Here is a 16,712-nt window from a genome sequence, read left to right as displayed (position 1 = left end):
TTTCTCCAAACCATCTCTCCAGCCCCAGCGTACATTTTCTGCACCCATCCTTGACACATCCTTGGGCTGTTCCCACCTTGAGCTGCTATGAACATTTGCATGTGGGATTCTGAGGGTGTGGCTTCATTTCCTACAGATACCTGGTTGCCGCATCAGGAAGCTTGACCATTCCATTTCCAAGGACCTGCCAGACTTTTCCGTGGTGGCTTCCCATTTCACATGCCCAGGGCTCTGAAGCTTCAGGCCCTTACCAGCATGTTGTCTTAGTGGTCTTTAATTCCCACCATCCTGATGGGTATGAGTTGCATCTCGCTGTGATTTGGGTTTTCTAATGACACTGGGCACTAAGTATCTTCTCATGTGTCTATTGGCCATTTTCATACTCTTTTTTGGGAGACGTCTCTTCAGAGTCTTTGTCCACACACTCCCCTCTCTGATGCCCCGCCCCCTTTTCCAGTCCTGTGAATGAAACCTAAGGCCTCCTGCCTGCTAGGCAAGCACTCTGTCCCTTCTTTGCCCATTTTAAATTGGTTGCTTTTTTATTAGTGACTGGAAGACAATGTTGTTTTTAAAGAGGAGCAGCGGGGTCGTACAGGGGTCACACAGGAACCTGCCTTTCCACATACTCCCAAGTGCTGAGTTCAAACAGAATAGCATGCACACCCAAACACATGCATGTGGACATATAGTCACACACACACACACACACACACACACACACACGCACGCACGCACGCACACACACACACACACACACACACCACATGGGGTTGCTTAAGCATGTACATACCACAGAGACCCTGTGTGTGTAACATATGTCAGTATGAAGATTAGGGAAACCTTTCTGGGGTCTGTATGTGGCCACAGAGACACAGGAAGACCCCTTGGCTGGGCCAGCATTACCCAAGTAGCCAATTTTAGGTTCTGGACTTGTAGAAGGATTCCACGCCCTGAGTGACTCCAGACCTTTGACGTCTGACTTTAGTGACTTTGGCCTGTGAGCCCTGGCTTCACCATGTCCTGAATATTGGGCAGTACACTGTCCTTCTCTGGGCGTCAGTCCATCTCCTTGCTTAAGGTGCTCAAGGCCCTTCCCAGAACCCTTCTGAGAGACAGCCAAGGGCTTTTGTAGCATGGCCTCCCCAGTGTAGCCCATGGGGTCATTGTGAGCTCTATTCTGGCATTTATAGCATTCTAAAAATAGTGTGTGGCCCATGTAGATGCCAGGAAATGGCAGGTAGCTTGAGTGATAGGTCTGGGGGTAGGCTTAGCCTCAGCTCTGCCCTGAGGCAGGGGGCCCTGTCCTCCCTCTGCTTTGGCAAGCAGGCCCATTAGCTCTGCCCAGTGGGGTTCTCTGGGGGTCATTGTGAGGGGACACCAGGCAGTTGACACTCAGCTCTAGTTTCACACTGTAGGCATGTGGCAGGCAAGGGCTATGTGTATTGTCTATGAGCCCAGCCTGTGCCAACTGGGTGGGGAGCCCATGGACTCAGTGAGGGCAAGTTTGAATAACCTAAGGGGAACACTGAACTGGGCAGTCCTCCTGTGGCTAGGCCAGCCTCTGCTCTGCAGCTGTGGTTCACTCACATGCTGGTGGTCTCAGGGGCTGCTCCCCTGATATGCCCACTTAAGGTGAAGACAGGAGACTACTGGCAATGCTGAAAGCACCAGTCCTGGAGAAGGGTGTTCTCAGCCCACCTCACTGGACCCTGAGAAGTGCCTGGCTATCCTGTGGTTCCTCTACTTGCCTTAGACCTCCTCTCCTTCTTATTGATAGGGGTAGTGGCGATGGTTCTGTTTGCTCCCAGGGCCAGCTCCAGGACGAGGGGCAGGGGAGCATTCTGTTTCCACAAGGCAAATGAGAGACATGAGCTTCTAGAGGGGTTGTAGTTTGCCCACCCCATCCCCAGCCTGAAGCAACTTCAAGCCCAGTGTTCCTCTGCCTTCACTGCTCCAAGCCTCTCTTCAGGCCCTCTCTGCTTTTCCTCTTTATTGGCCAGAGCTCCTCAGCTAATGGTGCTTGCTTTGATGTATCCAAATGCCATAGGTAGGGGTACGGATGGGGGGCAAGGTTCCATATCATCCTAGTCCCACAAGGACCATCAAGATTCAGAAGCTTAGTTAGGATCATCAAGACTCAGAAACCCATCCAAGGACTCTGGAAAGCCAGAAATAAGGGGTGACCACTGTAAGCCCTCCTCATCCATCTCTGGTGTTTTCTAGGGAGGCTGGGGCTCCAGCTTAATGGTGCAGACCTGAACGGGAATAGTCTCCGATCCCAAAGGACCTCTAGGTCTCTGTGAGCCAGTTGTCCTCTCAGAACAGCTGGTGGTCACACAAAGCGTGCATGCTGGCCTCATTCCCTTGATCTCTCTCCCTGCCATCAAATCACCTAGAACAAGCCGCCTGAGCCCAGGCAGTAGCCACTGTCTGGAGCAAATTGTTTACCACCAGGAGGCCCAGTCTTCCTATCTGGGAAATGTGTCCAATTACAATGACCCACTCTTAGGAATGTTGGAAAAAATAAAATAAGATAACCAGATCCACCCATGTCTGAAGACATGGGAGAGGGCCTTGGATGTAGGAAACATAGGAAAACTGACCCAAACGTTGCCCAGAGGAAGCTCTACCTGCCTCCAGGATACACTCTGGGACAGGGCGAGCATCCAAGCTGCATCCAGAGCCTGTGACATGAGGACATTGACAGTCACCGAAGGCAGAGTTACCACTGTTGCCAGACAGGAGGCAGAGGCAGGGAGCTGTGGGTTCCTCTCTTCACATATAATTCCCACCCACAGATGAGCCACCCTTCACCCTGGCCATGTTAAGCTATAGCTCACGGTGGGAGAGGATAGGCTGTCAGACTTTGGGGACCAGGGCAGGACCTTGGAATCCATCTCAGAGATCTTGGGAGCCATCAATGGTTGTTGAACTAGGTCCTTGAGCATCTGTCTGCATCTGAAAAGGATAAGCTCTGAGTCAGTTCTCTCCTGGGGGGAGCAGGGTAGAGCCTTGGGCAGCCCAGCCAAGGCTCCAGGAGGGATGGGGAAGCCTAGACTCACTCCTCCCTTCATACTCAACACCTGGGCATGCTATAGCCTGGGGCGAGTTACCAAGCCCACTGAGCCAGCATCCAGGGCTTGTTCAAGACTTGCAGCATGGTGGTGGGTTGCAGGCATCCTCATCCCACGACCCACACTCAGCCCTCTTGTTTGACCTCACATGGGTGTTCTTCTCCACAAACTACCACTTGCCTCTTGGTCCCCTTTCCCTGTCTCTATGGTAACAGACGGAGGGCTTGGCTCATTAAAACCAAATAAAGAACGGCCCTAGCAGGCGTGGCAGCCTGGTGAGTAGCTGCTGAGTCAGAGCAAGTATGGGCAGAAGCCGGTGAGAGCTGAGGCCTAAGCAGGACACTCGCGTCCCAGGACACCTTGGGTTGTCCCCAAACACACCTGCCAGCCAGCACACCTGTCTGTTTGCCTGGGGGCTTCAACATAGGTTTCCTGGTCAGATCGAAAGAAGTTGAACAGCATCCAGTGGCTGCCTTGGTCTGGGTGGCAGTGGTGGTGGTAGCAGTGGATGACACCCACAGCTGTCTGTCCCTATTGCAGAATTGCACGATCATTTGACTTTTCTAAACCTCTGCACTGGTACTTGCAGCTTGTGCTCACTAGAAAATCAGGTTGACCTCCACAGCCCCCTCATCCAGGGATTAGCTGCTGCCTAGCACCTCCAAACCCCGCTACCCGCCTTCCCCCCATAGACACCCTAAAGACTCTAACATCAACCAAAGGCACTCCCCCTAGGTGCTGAGAGTCTCTCCGTTGTTCTTGTTCCTCTCCCACAGCTGCAGGCTGTATATGAGCCAAACTGGGCGGGGGGCAGAATGGGTCCCAGAGACCTATGTTCGGGCTCTTAACCCCTTACCAGCTTTCCTAGGCTTTGCACCATGGCCAGGTTCAAATCCCACCTCAGCTATTAATGCCCAGTGTTATACCCTCCACATGCCTCAGTCTCCTCTGGAAAATGGGAATAAATCCTGCCTCGTCTCACTGTCATGAGCATTCTGTAAGAACAGGAGATGGTCAGAAAGGAGCCGGGTGCACAGTGGACACGCAGGAGCGCCAGCTGTGATGAGGACGCCGAGCTGCTTTTGCAAGGTTCAGAATCCTGTGAAGTCACAGTGAACTCTGCTGTGTCTGGGTCTCATGGTGTCTTGCCAGCCACTGCGCTCCTTAGACAGTTGTGCACACCCCCACAACACAGGATGCACACCACACCTCACAGCCCTGCCCATGTCACATACAGCACTGCCCAATTCCCTAATAGCAGCACAGGCTACTACATGACCTCAACACACATCAGGAGTCGGCCTATGCCCCTATAAGACTTCCTGCATTCAAGATGTCCCTTCTACCCTACAGGAACAGGTTAGGATGTCATCTGGGATCCTGAGTCCTATGTTCCACATAGAACGTACAGAATTCCTCCCTGGAAGGGCCCCTTCCATCACCGCTCAACAGCTAGCTGGTCACCTGACTTTGCTAGGTCTGAGCACAGGGGAAGCTTCCCTAGAGGTCTTGGTGACCTAATTTAGACCCAGGGACATGGATTCCTGCACCTGCCCAGTCTCTGCTCTATCCAGGGTTCCTGGTCAACCTCTACCAGTACAGGAACAAGGTAGCTCTGGGTCCTCTGAGAACAATGCTGGCCACACAGGACTGTGCAGAGTCCATTGGGCTTAGGGACTATCTTCATTCTTTCCTATCTCGTGTGATAAATGGAGCCCAGAGCCCACAGACCCTGGGAATGTTTTCTGGCAAGAGATGTTCTGGTGGGGCTGGGAGTGGCCCAGCAGGGCAGCGGGGCAAAGCAGAGGCTGCTTATAGGCCCGAGACAATTGTCCTCACCTGAGGGAGGAGGGTCCCCCAATGATCTCCCCCTGGGAAGGAAGATACTTTCTGGTATGCCCTAGCTGCTTGGTGGGTAGATAGGTAGCCTTAGGCCAGGCATTAGAGATGGTTCTTGATGTGATTTATGGATCTGGCTTGACTCTGACCCACTATTCTGTAGTGATGGGTTGCAGCAAACACAGTCTCAGATAGTAAGGGCCTGTATCCAGGTACCCAGGACAGGCTGGGGCAGGCATGTGCTGGCATGAGGCCTTGCTAAGGCTGGGCCTTGTTTTCTATCACCTTGGCCATATCTGACCACAGGCCCTGCTGTTCCTAGATGAGATGATGGGGAGCCATGTCACTGGTGCTTACCTTAGGTTTCTGGAGTGACCGTCCATGAGCCTGCTGGGCAACCACATACTACCATGGGCTGGAGCCCTGAAGGAAACAGGGTGAAGGGGGAGGGACCCGAGAAATGAGTCTGAGATAGAAGGCTTGCAGCCTGGAGCTGTGGAAGATAAGGAAGAAAACAGAGCAGGTTTCACCCACTTTAGAGGCCTTTGGACCTATAAGGATCCAGGGAGCTCCCTTGTTGGGCTAAGCTTGTGGACAGGGTCCTCATTGGAGCAATGAGGGCTTTATCCTGAGAAGCCTACCTAGAAGAACAGGCATTAGGGTTAGGCATCAAGAGGGGAAGGGAATCCTACCCCAAAGACCAGTACATCTACAGGAGGTGTGAGCCACACCCAGAAGGCTTGAGTCATCATCCCTGACCAAGGATGGGGAGAGGGCTGAGGAAGCCAGGCAGGTGTCAGCAGGGGTGGAGGTGGGGTGGGGTGGGGGAGTAGCTTCCCTATCTAGCTCTGTGGGTCATAGGCTTGGCTCTTGGAGGAGAGCCAGTGAGGAGGACACTGGGATGGAGGGATGTCCAGCCTAGACCACATTTGGAGAGACCCAGGTAGTAGCTAGTGATGGTTGAATGGAAGGGAAGACCTGGGAGTCCAAGGCCTAAAATGGACTAGAAATGAGGAAAGAGGAAGAGGGAGGGGAGAAGGAGGGAAAGGTGAGCTTCTGAGCTGTGAGGGGTTCCAGCTAAGGACAAAGACTGTGCTTCCTCATGGCCCAGAATACCACCTTCTGCCCAGAAGACAAATGACCTCTCCCTTGAGACTGTCTCTACTCCCCCCAGGGAGACAGTAGAGGACAACGGTATGAGTTGGCAGGTCCCTGCAGACAATCAAATGCCCTTACTATATCCGTCAGGGTGGGGCTCATCGGCCCCACTTCAGTGAGCTGTAAGCTCTGAAAGAGCAGGTGCTGAGCCTAGGGCCACACAGCAGGTGGACTACATCACCGTGACCATCTGGCTCAGAACTGGAAGGCCACAGCACCCATCTCTGTTGTCTCTCTCCACAGGGAGCCGAGAGGCTGCCTTCACATACGCCATCACCGCAGCGGGAGTGGCACATGCCGTCACGGCTGCCTGCAGCCAGGGCAATCTGAGCAACTGTGGCTGTGACCGTGAGAAGCAAGGCTACTACAACCAGGCGGAAGGCTGGAAGTGGGGGGGTTGTTCGGCTGATGTCCGCTACGGCATTGACTTTTCCCGGCGCTTCGTGGATGCTCGTGAGATCAAAAAGAATGCCAGGCGCCTCATGAATCTTCACAACAATGAGGCAGGCAGAAAGGTAGCACTCGGGCATGCTGGGCATGAGGGCATGACAGGGATGGGGGTCTGGTGGGCTTCGGGGACATGGTGGGCATATGGATATGGCGGGCCTAAGGACATGGTATCTGCCTTCAGAAGTATTTGGACTGGATCTTTGTGTTTCCTCTGAATCTCTCTACAGCCCCAGGTAGTCCTTCCTGCCCTTTGTACAGGCCAGACACCTCAGGTTTGGACATGTGGGACCAGTTTCTGTGTAGCATATGGCTTGGACCTGGCTGGGGACCTGCAGGTGGATCAAGGCCCGGGCCAAAATAGCTGGCATCCTGGTACTGAAATCTAGTCATCAACAACAAAACAGTAAAACAAAAGAAACTAAAACTCAGGCAACTGAGGACAGGAAAAGAAAGATTATTGTCTCAAGATGGGCAGGTGCAGTCATCTGGGTTTGCTTGTGGAATAGCCAGGCTTGTGTATCAGCGAGATAGCGTGAGGCCTATAATGGAGGAAAATCAGGCCAGGACACACTAGGGAAGAAGTCAGGGTGAGCCCCGCCACCACAGGGAGATGAAGGCCCCAGATACTGAGCTAGGAGGAGCGGCTACAGTGGCGGCAAGATGGCCCAAGATAGGGCAGCCAGCCGAGCAGAACATGGGCTGGATCTGGCTCCTTCGTTCTAGGGGCTGCACCCATGCCTGCAGGGCCTAGGGGCTTCTTGAATGAATTGACTTTTCAGGCAAAGAAGTGTTGATGAGTCTCTCCACCTCAGGGTATATGGCTGAGACCAGAACCTCATTCATTTATTCTATAAACACTCTGCCTTCCTTTTTCCAGGACCAGGCAGTAGAGAGGAATTCAACTGACTAGGGGGTCTGGGATCACTTAAGGGAATAGAGCCTAGGAGCCCAGGGTAAGGCACAGGGACTTCCTGGAGGAAGTGGTATAGGAGTGGGTTCTTGAAGGACAAGCAGGCCGATCCTAGGGAATAGCTGCAAGTGATTCCAGCCAATGGGAGCAGGCAGGGTGTATGAGTCAGGCCTCAGGAAGCTGGAGCCGGTGTAGAACAGGAGGATTGATGTGGATGTCCCCAACAGGGGCAGTTAGATCAGGACAAAGAGATAAGGAAAGAATGGTCACCTGGCCTCCAGTGGGTTCCAGAGAATCTCACATCTCCAGGCAAAGACCAATTCATAGCACATGATTCAAGCCCACCTGCCAGGAATGCTGAAGAGGGAATCACCAACATGGAGAATAGGCAAAGCTGGACCCTCATAGGAGCCCCTTGAGTCTCTTCATTGGTCCGTTTCTTAGCAGATTGTTTTTCTCTTGGAAGGAAGATTTCACCATTCCCAGTTTGCAGATAAGGACTGTGAGCCCCAGGGTGAGCTGCTACAGAGCTGTCCAAGTAGCGCGCCCCCCCCCCCCCCGAGTTCTGGTCACCATTCATTGGGACAAGGATTCCAGGCAAAGGGCCATCTGAGGATCAGCTAGGGTTATCTCCAGTTTGGGTCTGGAGATGATCCTGTAAAGAGGTATAAGGGGTTAGGGCGGGAGTGGCCCCTGGGGCTATGGGAAGATAGAAGTTGGTAATAGGACTAGGGACCAAAATAAAGGATAAAGGGTGAGTTCTGGCAGGTGTTGGCTGAGCAGATAAAGGATTACAAACATCCCGGACACCATCCACAGGGTTACAGGAAAGCTGTGCCGTGAATGAAGCTGAGAACAGACCACGGGAGAGCAGGCTAGGTGGAGGCTGGCCAGGGGCCACAGGAAAAGGCTGATAAAGTGTCAGTGGTACCCAGGCGTGGCAGTCCATTCACTGAGGCCGGCATAGATTGTGAGTTTTAGGCTAGCTTGAGCTACAGGACAAAACCTGTCTCAGAAAGAGAAAGAACCAGACACAGTGGTATGTGTCTTTAATCTCAGCACTCAATAGGCAGAGTCAGACAGATCTCTGGGATTTTGAGGTCAGCCTACATAGTAAGTTCCAGGCCAGCTGGGGCTATTCAGTAAGACCCCGTCTCTTCCCCCCGCCCCCACCCCCCCAAACATACATCAACTAGAAGTCACAGTCCTTGTGCCAGCTCTGTCCTCAGTTGTATGTGAGTTGACCCCCCGCCCCACACACCCTGTCTGCACAAGTCATGCTGGATGCTTTGCCAGCCTCCTCCACTGCCCCTTTAGTAGACCCACCTCTTAAAGCTGTGAGCAGACTTTGGCCTGAAGCCCTGAAAGCCAGCTGGTGGCTGCATGTGGGCCTTCTCCTCTAAGCAGCTCTGTGCTAGAACTAACCAGCTTTGGTGGTGGGCTGAGAGCCTGAGGTTACCACACTGCTCCAGCACTGGGTCTGAACCTACCCTAGGGCATCAGACAGATGTCTCAGAGCACCTCAGACTCACAGACAGCATTAAAGGATAGACACACCTTCTCCAACTATTCTACCCCTGAAATCTAGCACCAAGGTGTGGTGGGACCATGTTCTCTCCAAAGGGTCTGAGGCATAGAGTATGGAAGAGCCAAGTACCATTTTCTTTGATCAGCTTCTAGAGACCCCAGTGTTTGTTGGTTTGTGTCTGGACTGTTCTAGCCCTGCTCCTGACTGTATGGCCTCTACTGGGCTGTTGTTTCTTCTGTCTCATATGAGGGCACTCAGGGTCTTTGTGGGCCACCCTGTTCCAGATGGACACAACTCTATTTTACCCCGCCTCACTCCTGTGAGGTCACTTCCGAGATGTCCTGTGATCGGGGTCATGGGCAGCAGCCTCCAACCATCTCACTCCCCGTTCACCTCAGGCTGCATGAACTAAAGACTGGCATCCTGGATGGGCTGGGGCGAGAGGGACTGAGCTCAGAGTCCAGCTCATCATGGCCACCAACCCAGCCCTGCTTCACCTCCCCAGACACCGACACCTCATGGGCTGTGCTGGTCATTAAAGAGAGGTGTCCCCTGGTGTCTGGGCAGAAAGACTGATTCCCAAAGGATACTGAGCTGTGAAGGAGCCCGGTCAATGTTTTTGCCCCTTTGTGGTCCCCATGACAGTATGGAGCCAGGGAAATGGGCAGATGGAATGGCTGCCTGAGAGGATGGAGTCTATGGTTTCTTTCCTCTATCCAGACAGGGTGGCATTCAGGGCTGTTTCTGTGGGAAGGTCGGGTGCTGTGTTCAGGCCGGCACTGAAGTCTTCCCACTGATACCCGTCAGGCATGGCACCCTATCAACTGACCACAGAACATGTCCTCACCAAGGGTTTCTGACAGTGGTGCTGGGCCGGTTTATCCCAGTTGTACGGATCTGGGAAGGAAACCCATTGGTGAGCCCAGAATGTGGCTGCTGCTCTGAGGCCAGCGAGACTCACAGCCATTCCCGGGCCCAGACCTCAGCTGCTCTCAGGCTGAATGTGAGGCACCTTTCCCACTCAGGCCTGCATTGCTGGGATACAGGACTCTCAGACTCCTCTTGGCTGTCCAACCTCCTGAAAGACTGGTCCCCCGCCTGCTGACTCCCCTAGCCTAGCCTAAAAGAGTGCTGCTCCAAAAACCTGGACCCTCCATGTCAGCTCTTCCCTGGGTGCAGCTCACACCACACTCCTGTGTGTACTGAAGGGAGCCAGGCCTGCAGAGCCGGCAGCCTCAGCCGGGCCCCTCAGGCGGGAGGCCCCTTCAGCAACCTCCAGGTGTCTCCTGGGCGCCTGGGCTGGTCTCAGTGCCCCAAGCTCCTGGCTGTCCCTGGCGCCACGGCTGCTGCTGCTCTCATGGCGAGGGCTCTGGAGAAGGAAACGGCACATTCTTGAATCCTGTGATCACTTCCCGGCGAGACTCCAGCTCAGGGGACCCAGCCAAGCGAGGACTCGGCCCCTCACTCTGCAAACACCTGCCCAATCAGCTTCATCTGCCCTTGTCACCGGCAGGGCTGTGCAGGATCTGATGTCCTCAGGCAGGCGAGGGTAGAAGATGGGGTTTAGGAGCTATGGCCTGGGTGAGGGGTGTCCAGCAGGCTTCAGTGACACTGGTAGCTGACTACTGGATTGCATGGCCCCAACCTGGTCCCCCACTGGTCTCAGCCATTGGAGGAGAGTTGTCAGCCAGGTCCTAAGTAACCAGCTCCTTGTGCCTAGGACCCGGAAGGTCCAGTCTAGCTAGCTGCTAGGCTGGTGATCAGGGCAGAGGACTTAGCAAGCCCAAAGAAGACTAGAAGGGAACATAGCCAAGCATAATCAGAGGCAGGAGAGTCACCAGGGTAGACGAAGGATAGGGGATGCAGGGTACAGGTCCCATGTATGCCTGAGACCACTCTGGCCCTACTCTCAGGCCTTTCTGGTCTACCCGCTCTGCCTGCAACTCCCACTTCCCTTCATAAGAAACCCGGGGCCAGTCCTACCTCAGCACCACCCCCACCCCCAACTTCCTGCCCAGCTTCTCTAGTCTTTGCTGTAGGCCATCATTCACTTAGCTGGAAAACAGTAATGGGGATACCCGCCCAGGGTCCATCTAGCAATGAGGGGCACACACCCCCATCTTCCCCGGGCTGTTCAGTGACACTGTTGTGTCTTTTGGTAGGCCCTCTTGGAATGCTCAGTGAGCTCCTACCCTGTCATTAACACCCATCATAAGCATCACCTTCTCCAGGAAGTCCCCCAGGGTACTCTCACCCCTGCAGAGTTGTGAGCTTCCACAGGCCCTGGGAGTTACAAGCAAATCTCCTTCTTTCCTTCCTTCCTTCCTTCTTTCTTTCTTTTTCTTTTTTCTTTTTTCTTTTCTTTTTTCTTTTTTTCTTTTTTTGACAGGGTTTCTCTGTGTAGCTCTGGCTGTCCTGGAACTTGCTCTGCAGATCAGGCCGACCTCCAACTCAGAGCTCCACCTGCCTCTGCCTCCCGAGTGCTGGGATTAAAGGTGGGGCCACCACTACCAGCTCTTTCTGCTTCTTACACTCAACCATGTGCCCCAGAGGTCCTCTGTGAGATTCAGGGAAGGTGCTGAGGCAGAGGCAGTCTCTGGGGGGATCTTCCTTTCACTCTTGTTTTCATTCATTCATTCATTCACTTGTTCATTCCCTCATTCACTTGCGGAAGCTTCTTGTCTAGAGCAGAGCTGGGGGCTGACAAGAGGTGCCCTTGACAGTGGGTTCCAGCCTGAGGGTGGAGCTAGAGGCCAAATGCCAGAAGTCCCAGGCTGTGGAGGTGAGGCCAGTGAAGCAGGGACAGCTGACAAATAGCCCCTCAGCAGCCACAGGGCGGCAGCTAACAGTGAGTCCCCATCTTTCATCAGGCCGGCTGGCAGGACTCTTTCGATCTGGGTAAATGAGTACCTGGGGTCAGGGCTGGCTCTGGGAACTGGCCTTCCCAAGTGAGAGGGAGGCCCAAGGAAAACACAGGGTTGCACCCATCCCGGGCCCTCATGCCGCTGGAGAAAGAACAACAGCCGGCTCTGCCTGGCTGTCGGCTTCCCAGAGGATGGCACGACTGGGCCTCGCTGACCCGTGCCCTCACCCTCCCAGTTCCCTTCATCACTGGCACGGCAGCCTGTCATTAAGCAGCTGGCTGTTAAGCTCTGACTGCATGCCAGGCCCTGCACCAGGCATGAGGGCAGTCGCAGCTAGATAGAGATATGGAGGGTCTGTGCTTATAAATTACCTGCTGTTGCCGGGCCTCTCCCAACACAGCGTCCCTACCTGCTGCCCTCCCCGCAAGTGGTCCCGGTCCCATTACCTCCTTCGGGCAGGATTTAACCAAGTCTGATCAAATACACCACCCTCTACAGAGTGTGCACACTGGAACCCATTCCTAGCAGCACAGATGAATGAGCTCAGAGAGGAGACCCGGATAATTCTGGATAGCACCCAGCCTCTTCCATTCCCTGCTGAGCCTCTACTCTGTCCCCTGTAGGTTCTGGAGGACCGCATGAAGCTGGAATGTAAGTGTCACGGTGTGTCAGGCTCGTGTACCACCAAAACCTGCTGGACCACCCTGCCCAAGTTCCGCGAGGTGGGCCACCTGCTCAAGGAGAAGTACAACGCAGCCGTGCAGGTGGAGGTGGTGCGAGCCAGCCGCCTGCGCCAGCCCACCTTCCTGCGCATCAAGCAGCTGCGCAGCTACCAGAAGCCTATGGAGACGGACCTGGTGTACATTGAGAAGTCGCCCAACTACTGCGAGGAGGACGCGGCCACCGGCAGCGTGGGCACGCAAGGCCGCCTGTGCAACCGCACCTCGCCGGGTGCGGACGGCTGTGACACCATGTGCTGCGGCCGCGGCTACAACACGCACCAGTACACCAAGGTGTGGCAGTGCAACTGCAAATTCCACTGGTGTTGCTTCGTCAAATGCAACACGTGCAGCGAGCGCACCGAGGTCTTCACCTGCAAGTGAGGCTCCGCGCAGGCGCGCTCGGCGCCTACCTATGCTGCGGCCCTCGCCATTTTGCACATCCTTCTTTGCTTCCGGAGCTGCCAGCTGCAGGCACAGGAGGGTGGAGATGGGGTTGGGGAGCTCGAGATACACCAGGCTCCTTCCTACCTGGTCTCTCCCCGCCCACCATCCAAGGTCAACGCAATGGTGGTCTGGTACCCAATGGAGACAAACCCCTTTACTTCTCTTCAAGAAAGTGAACCTCAAAGCAACCACGAGACTCTGAGGGTCACCTCCCTGCCTGGTGGCTGGACACAGAAAGGTCACACCCACCAGTCACACTCAAAACTTTCCTGGGCTGTTTCTTGCCGGCCCTGGGCAGTGTGGATGGATGTTGACAAAATTATTTATGTTTTCTTAGCATCAGATGAGGACTCAGTACTAACGACTGGGTAGCCAGACCTAACCCTATTTGATGAAGCCCCACCACCATCTCCTTTCCCTCCCTTCTCCTGGCCCCTCCCTGGAGGGTCCTCTGCTCCTTACAGAACTCGGGGATGTCAGAGTTGGCATGGAGGCCAGCTGGTGGGGGGACTCCTCATCAGTACCCTGGGAGGGACTTGGTGCCCTACAAGGCCTGAAATGGCCGCAGAGGACAGCCCATCTTCCATTCCACTTGGAGACTGTCATGCAAATCAAATGTGGCTTGTGTCAGGTTCCAGGCATGCCTCTTCCTCGCCCTGGTCCTTTACCCTCCCAGCCCGCTGCCAACCTCCACCTCCAGTTTACAAATTCCCTTCTATTCTGGAGCCAACCTGACACCCAGGACTGCCCCCCAGGTTCAGGAGAGGTCAGGGACAGTTGCCCCACATGACAGATGGCCAGAGGGCAATCTGAAGACTTACTAGAGACCCCCAAGGCTCTGTGAAGTATACCACCACAGCCCCACCCAGCCCAACTCTGGAAGTAGCCAGGGTAATGGGAGGCTGAACCTTGTTTTCAGTACCTTGGAGTTTGTCCTTTTCCTCTGACCCTGATGCCAGAGCATTGACATCCAGAATTTAGGGCTGTATCTAGATGCCAGTGCCCCTGCCTAGTGTCCACTGACACCTGCTTGAGGGTCCTCATATTATGAGGACATGGGGGTCCTCAAGCAGGGGGTCTGTGGGAGACTTAATGTCCCATTTCCTCAGGCCCTTTCAGATGGGGACATAAAAGCTCAGGCCTGGGCATCTCTCCACCCTCTCCTCCACAATACATGGCAGGGGTAAGAGACAGACAGGGCTGATAATACAACTGCCCACAGCCTACCCCACACTAAGGTGTTTCATAGCAGAAGTCCATGGGAGTGTGGGGTTTGGTGGCCACCAAGCCAGGTGGCCTGGACATTGACTTGGGGAAAGTGACCCTTGTTTGCCCTTGCCTTGCATCCAGCTGTGTGTCCCTATCATGTCAGGATGTTCCAAGCCTCTGGGCCACTGGAAATGTCCCACCCTGATCCTGGCCCCACCCCTCACCTTAAATCCTGGACACCCATGTCTATAGCCCAGTGTCCCCTGTGAGGAGCCTGGTTAACTTATATTGTTATATAGCGTCCCCTGTCTGTCATGTCTCTTAAGTTATTGTGACCTACACTGGGTACCGGAGGGGATGGGGGATGGCTTCAGCTGGCTGTCCCCCAAGCCAGGCTCCTCCTTCTGCTTGAAACAGACCCTCGGGGGCCCCTGATGCCACCGAGGCAATTCGCACTGTCCCTGGGCTGCCAGGCACCTGCGCCTGCACTCGGTCAGCCGCAGACCTTGCCTTGGGGGAGAGAGGTGGTTAGTGGACCCAGGCAGGGCACTGGCTGTCCCAATGCTGTGTGCTGGGGTGGAGGTGGCCGGGCACCACATGTCCTTGAAGTGCCCTACTTCTGATGGGCTGTGTTCCTGCCTCCTCTGGAGGGGAGCACTTTGCCCCAATAAAAGCCAGAATCAGAAAAGCAAGTGTGTGTGTGACGTCTCTATGGGACAGCCCTGCAGTTCTTGCCCCGAGGGTGGGGACACACACTGCCCACTGAGGCTGAGCCCTTTAGGCTTCCCCACTTCACCTCCTCTGCTGGCTAAGGGACCAGCTTCCCTCCATTCCATGCTTGAGGCTCTCGGCCAGGCTCAGCTGGGACTATCAGACTTGCCCTGCCTCTAGCGGCCAGCAAGAGTCCCTGGGTATGTGCTTATACACAGACCTTGAAACTTCTCTGGGTAATACAGGACTTCAGGACCAAAGGCCAACTGGTCTGCTGCCTAGGAACTAACCACAGGTCTGGCCCCACTATGCCCTCAGCTGGAGGTGGTATAGAAGGGTCTGTCTCTGCTTCCATTCCTCTCTGACTTCAGACTCCTAGGCCTGAGGACCTGGGGTCTCCCCAGCTGTTTGTGGTAAACTTCTGGGCCTTCTCTTGTTTTCACAATGCCTGAATCTAGAGTCCCTAGGGGCTCACAACCCTAACTGCTTGCCTGGCCACAGCCTGTGGTGACCATGCACTGCCTACGGAGAATGGCATCCTACCCAGGGTCAGAAGGCATGTGGCGGGGCCGGTTTGGCCACTGCCCATTGTCCCCAGGGGAAGCCTGGCATTGGGTAGAATTAGCCGTGTGCTCTTTACTAGGCCCCACAGAATAAGCCTTAGACCCAAGTCTCCTAGAGGGGCCTTCAGCTGTGCTCTTTAAAGGGCGGGGGAGTACACCCCCTCTAGGGACAGGCAAAACCCTGCATCTGAGCCTTGTTCCTTCCTGATGCACAGAAAGTCTGGAGATGACCCTCACAGAGGCATGGCCTCAGTCTCCCCATCAGAGAGCAAGAGGTAGTCCAAGGCTGAGGCTTGATGATCGGTAGGTTGAAGCATGCCTGGGGCCCAGGCCAGGGCTGGGCAGGCTGGCAGGAGGCCCTGGGTCCCCATGAGGCACTCATCAAATCTTCAGTGGCGGCTGCAGCGGAGCTCAGGGTCCGGCTACTCCCACAGGGCCAGGAATGAGGAAGGAGCCCAGAGAATGCCCTGGCCCGGGTGCCCAGACTGTACTTATTTCTTGGCAGTGATTCAATCCCAACCTGGCCTCCCAGGGCCAGGGCACGCATCCTTGGGGGCCCTGCCTGAGGCATGGAGTCCACACTGCCCGGCCTGGCCCCAGGCCCTACCTTAAGGCACTGTGAGAGCCTTTGGCCTGGGCCAGCTCAGGTATCCCCAGTGACTTTCTTGATAGTCTTCAAATGACACCCCCTTCCCCTGAGCTCTAGTCACTTCTGTAGCTTGCTGGGCCTTTCCTGTCTGCATACCTAGTACTTCCCTTCCTAGAATGGCCTGCCTTCTGAACCCCAAAGAGCAGAGAGGCTTCCAGGCAACAGGAATCACATGGACCCCAGAAGGGATTTGGTAACACAGTCACTGAGGAGACTAGAGCTGTAGGAAAAGCCAGCCTTGCTTACCCCTTTCCATCTCTGTTCCTTCATGTCTGTAGTCTTGCCCTGGCTAGGCTGAGCTCCGACCTCTTAGGCCTCCAGTCAGGCACCCCATTCCCCACTCCAGGTGCTACCCATAGTTCCAGGCTAGGAGGGAGCCCAGGAGGAGGTGCTCACAGATAGTAGAGGCAGGCTGTAGGGAGGAGAAGGTACTTAAGAGAACTTCCCTATTTGGGTATCAGAAGACAAATGTTCCACGGTACCAATTGCCAGACTCCCTCTTCCTCCATCTGAGGACACCCTGACCATGTGCACAGTGGCCCTGCCAGCTCAGGGCTGCCTGCATGCTTCCTTCTCCGAACCAGGTTCCAT

At 54.8% G+C, this 16,712-nt stretch overlaps 1 protein-coding gene across 5 annotated transcripts in view; it reads left to right on the top strand.

Moving 5' to 3' along the window:
• Window positions 1–14,886, top strand: part of Wnt7b (Wnt family member 7B) — a 46,196-nt gene extending 31,310 nt beyond the window's left edge. For all 5 annotated transcript variants that reach the window (XM_034516570.2, XM_034516572.2, XM_034516569.2 and 2 more), the window contains exons 3-4: window positions 6,315–6,586; window positions 12,447–14,886. In XM_034516570.2, the coding sequence (XP_034372461.1) occupies window positions 6,315–6,586; window positions 12,447–12,926 (752 nt within the window). In that variant the 3' untranslated portion in view covers window positions 12,927–14,886. The remainder of the gene's footprint in view (window positions 1–6,314; window positions 6,587–12,446) is intronic.
• Window positions 14,887–16,712: the final 1,826 nt, after the last annotated feature.

Source organism: Arvicanthis niloticus, chromosome 13 (assembly GCF_011762505.2).
Source record: "Arvicanthis niloticus isolate mArvNil1 chromosome 13, mArvNil1.pat.X, whole genome shotgun sequence".
Lineage (NCBI taxonomy): Eukaryota > Metazoa > Chordata > Mammalia > Rodentia > Muridae > Arvicanthis > Arvicanthis niloticus.
This window is presented reverse-complemented; position numbering and strand designations above follow the sequence as displayed.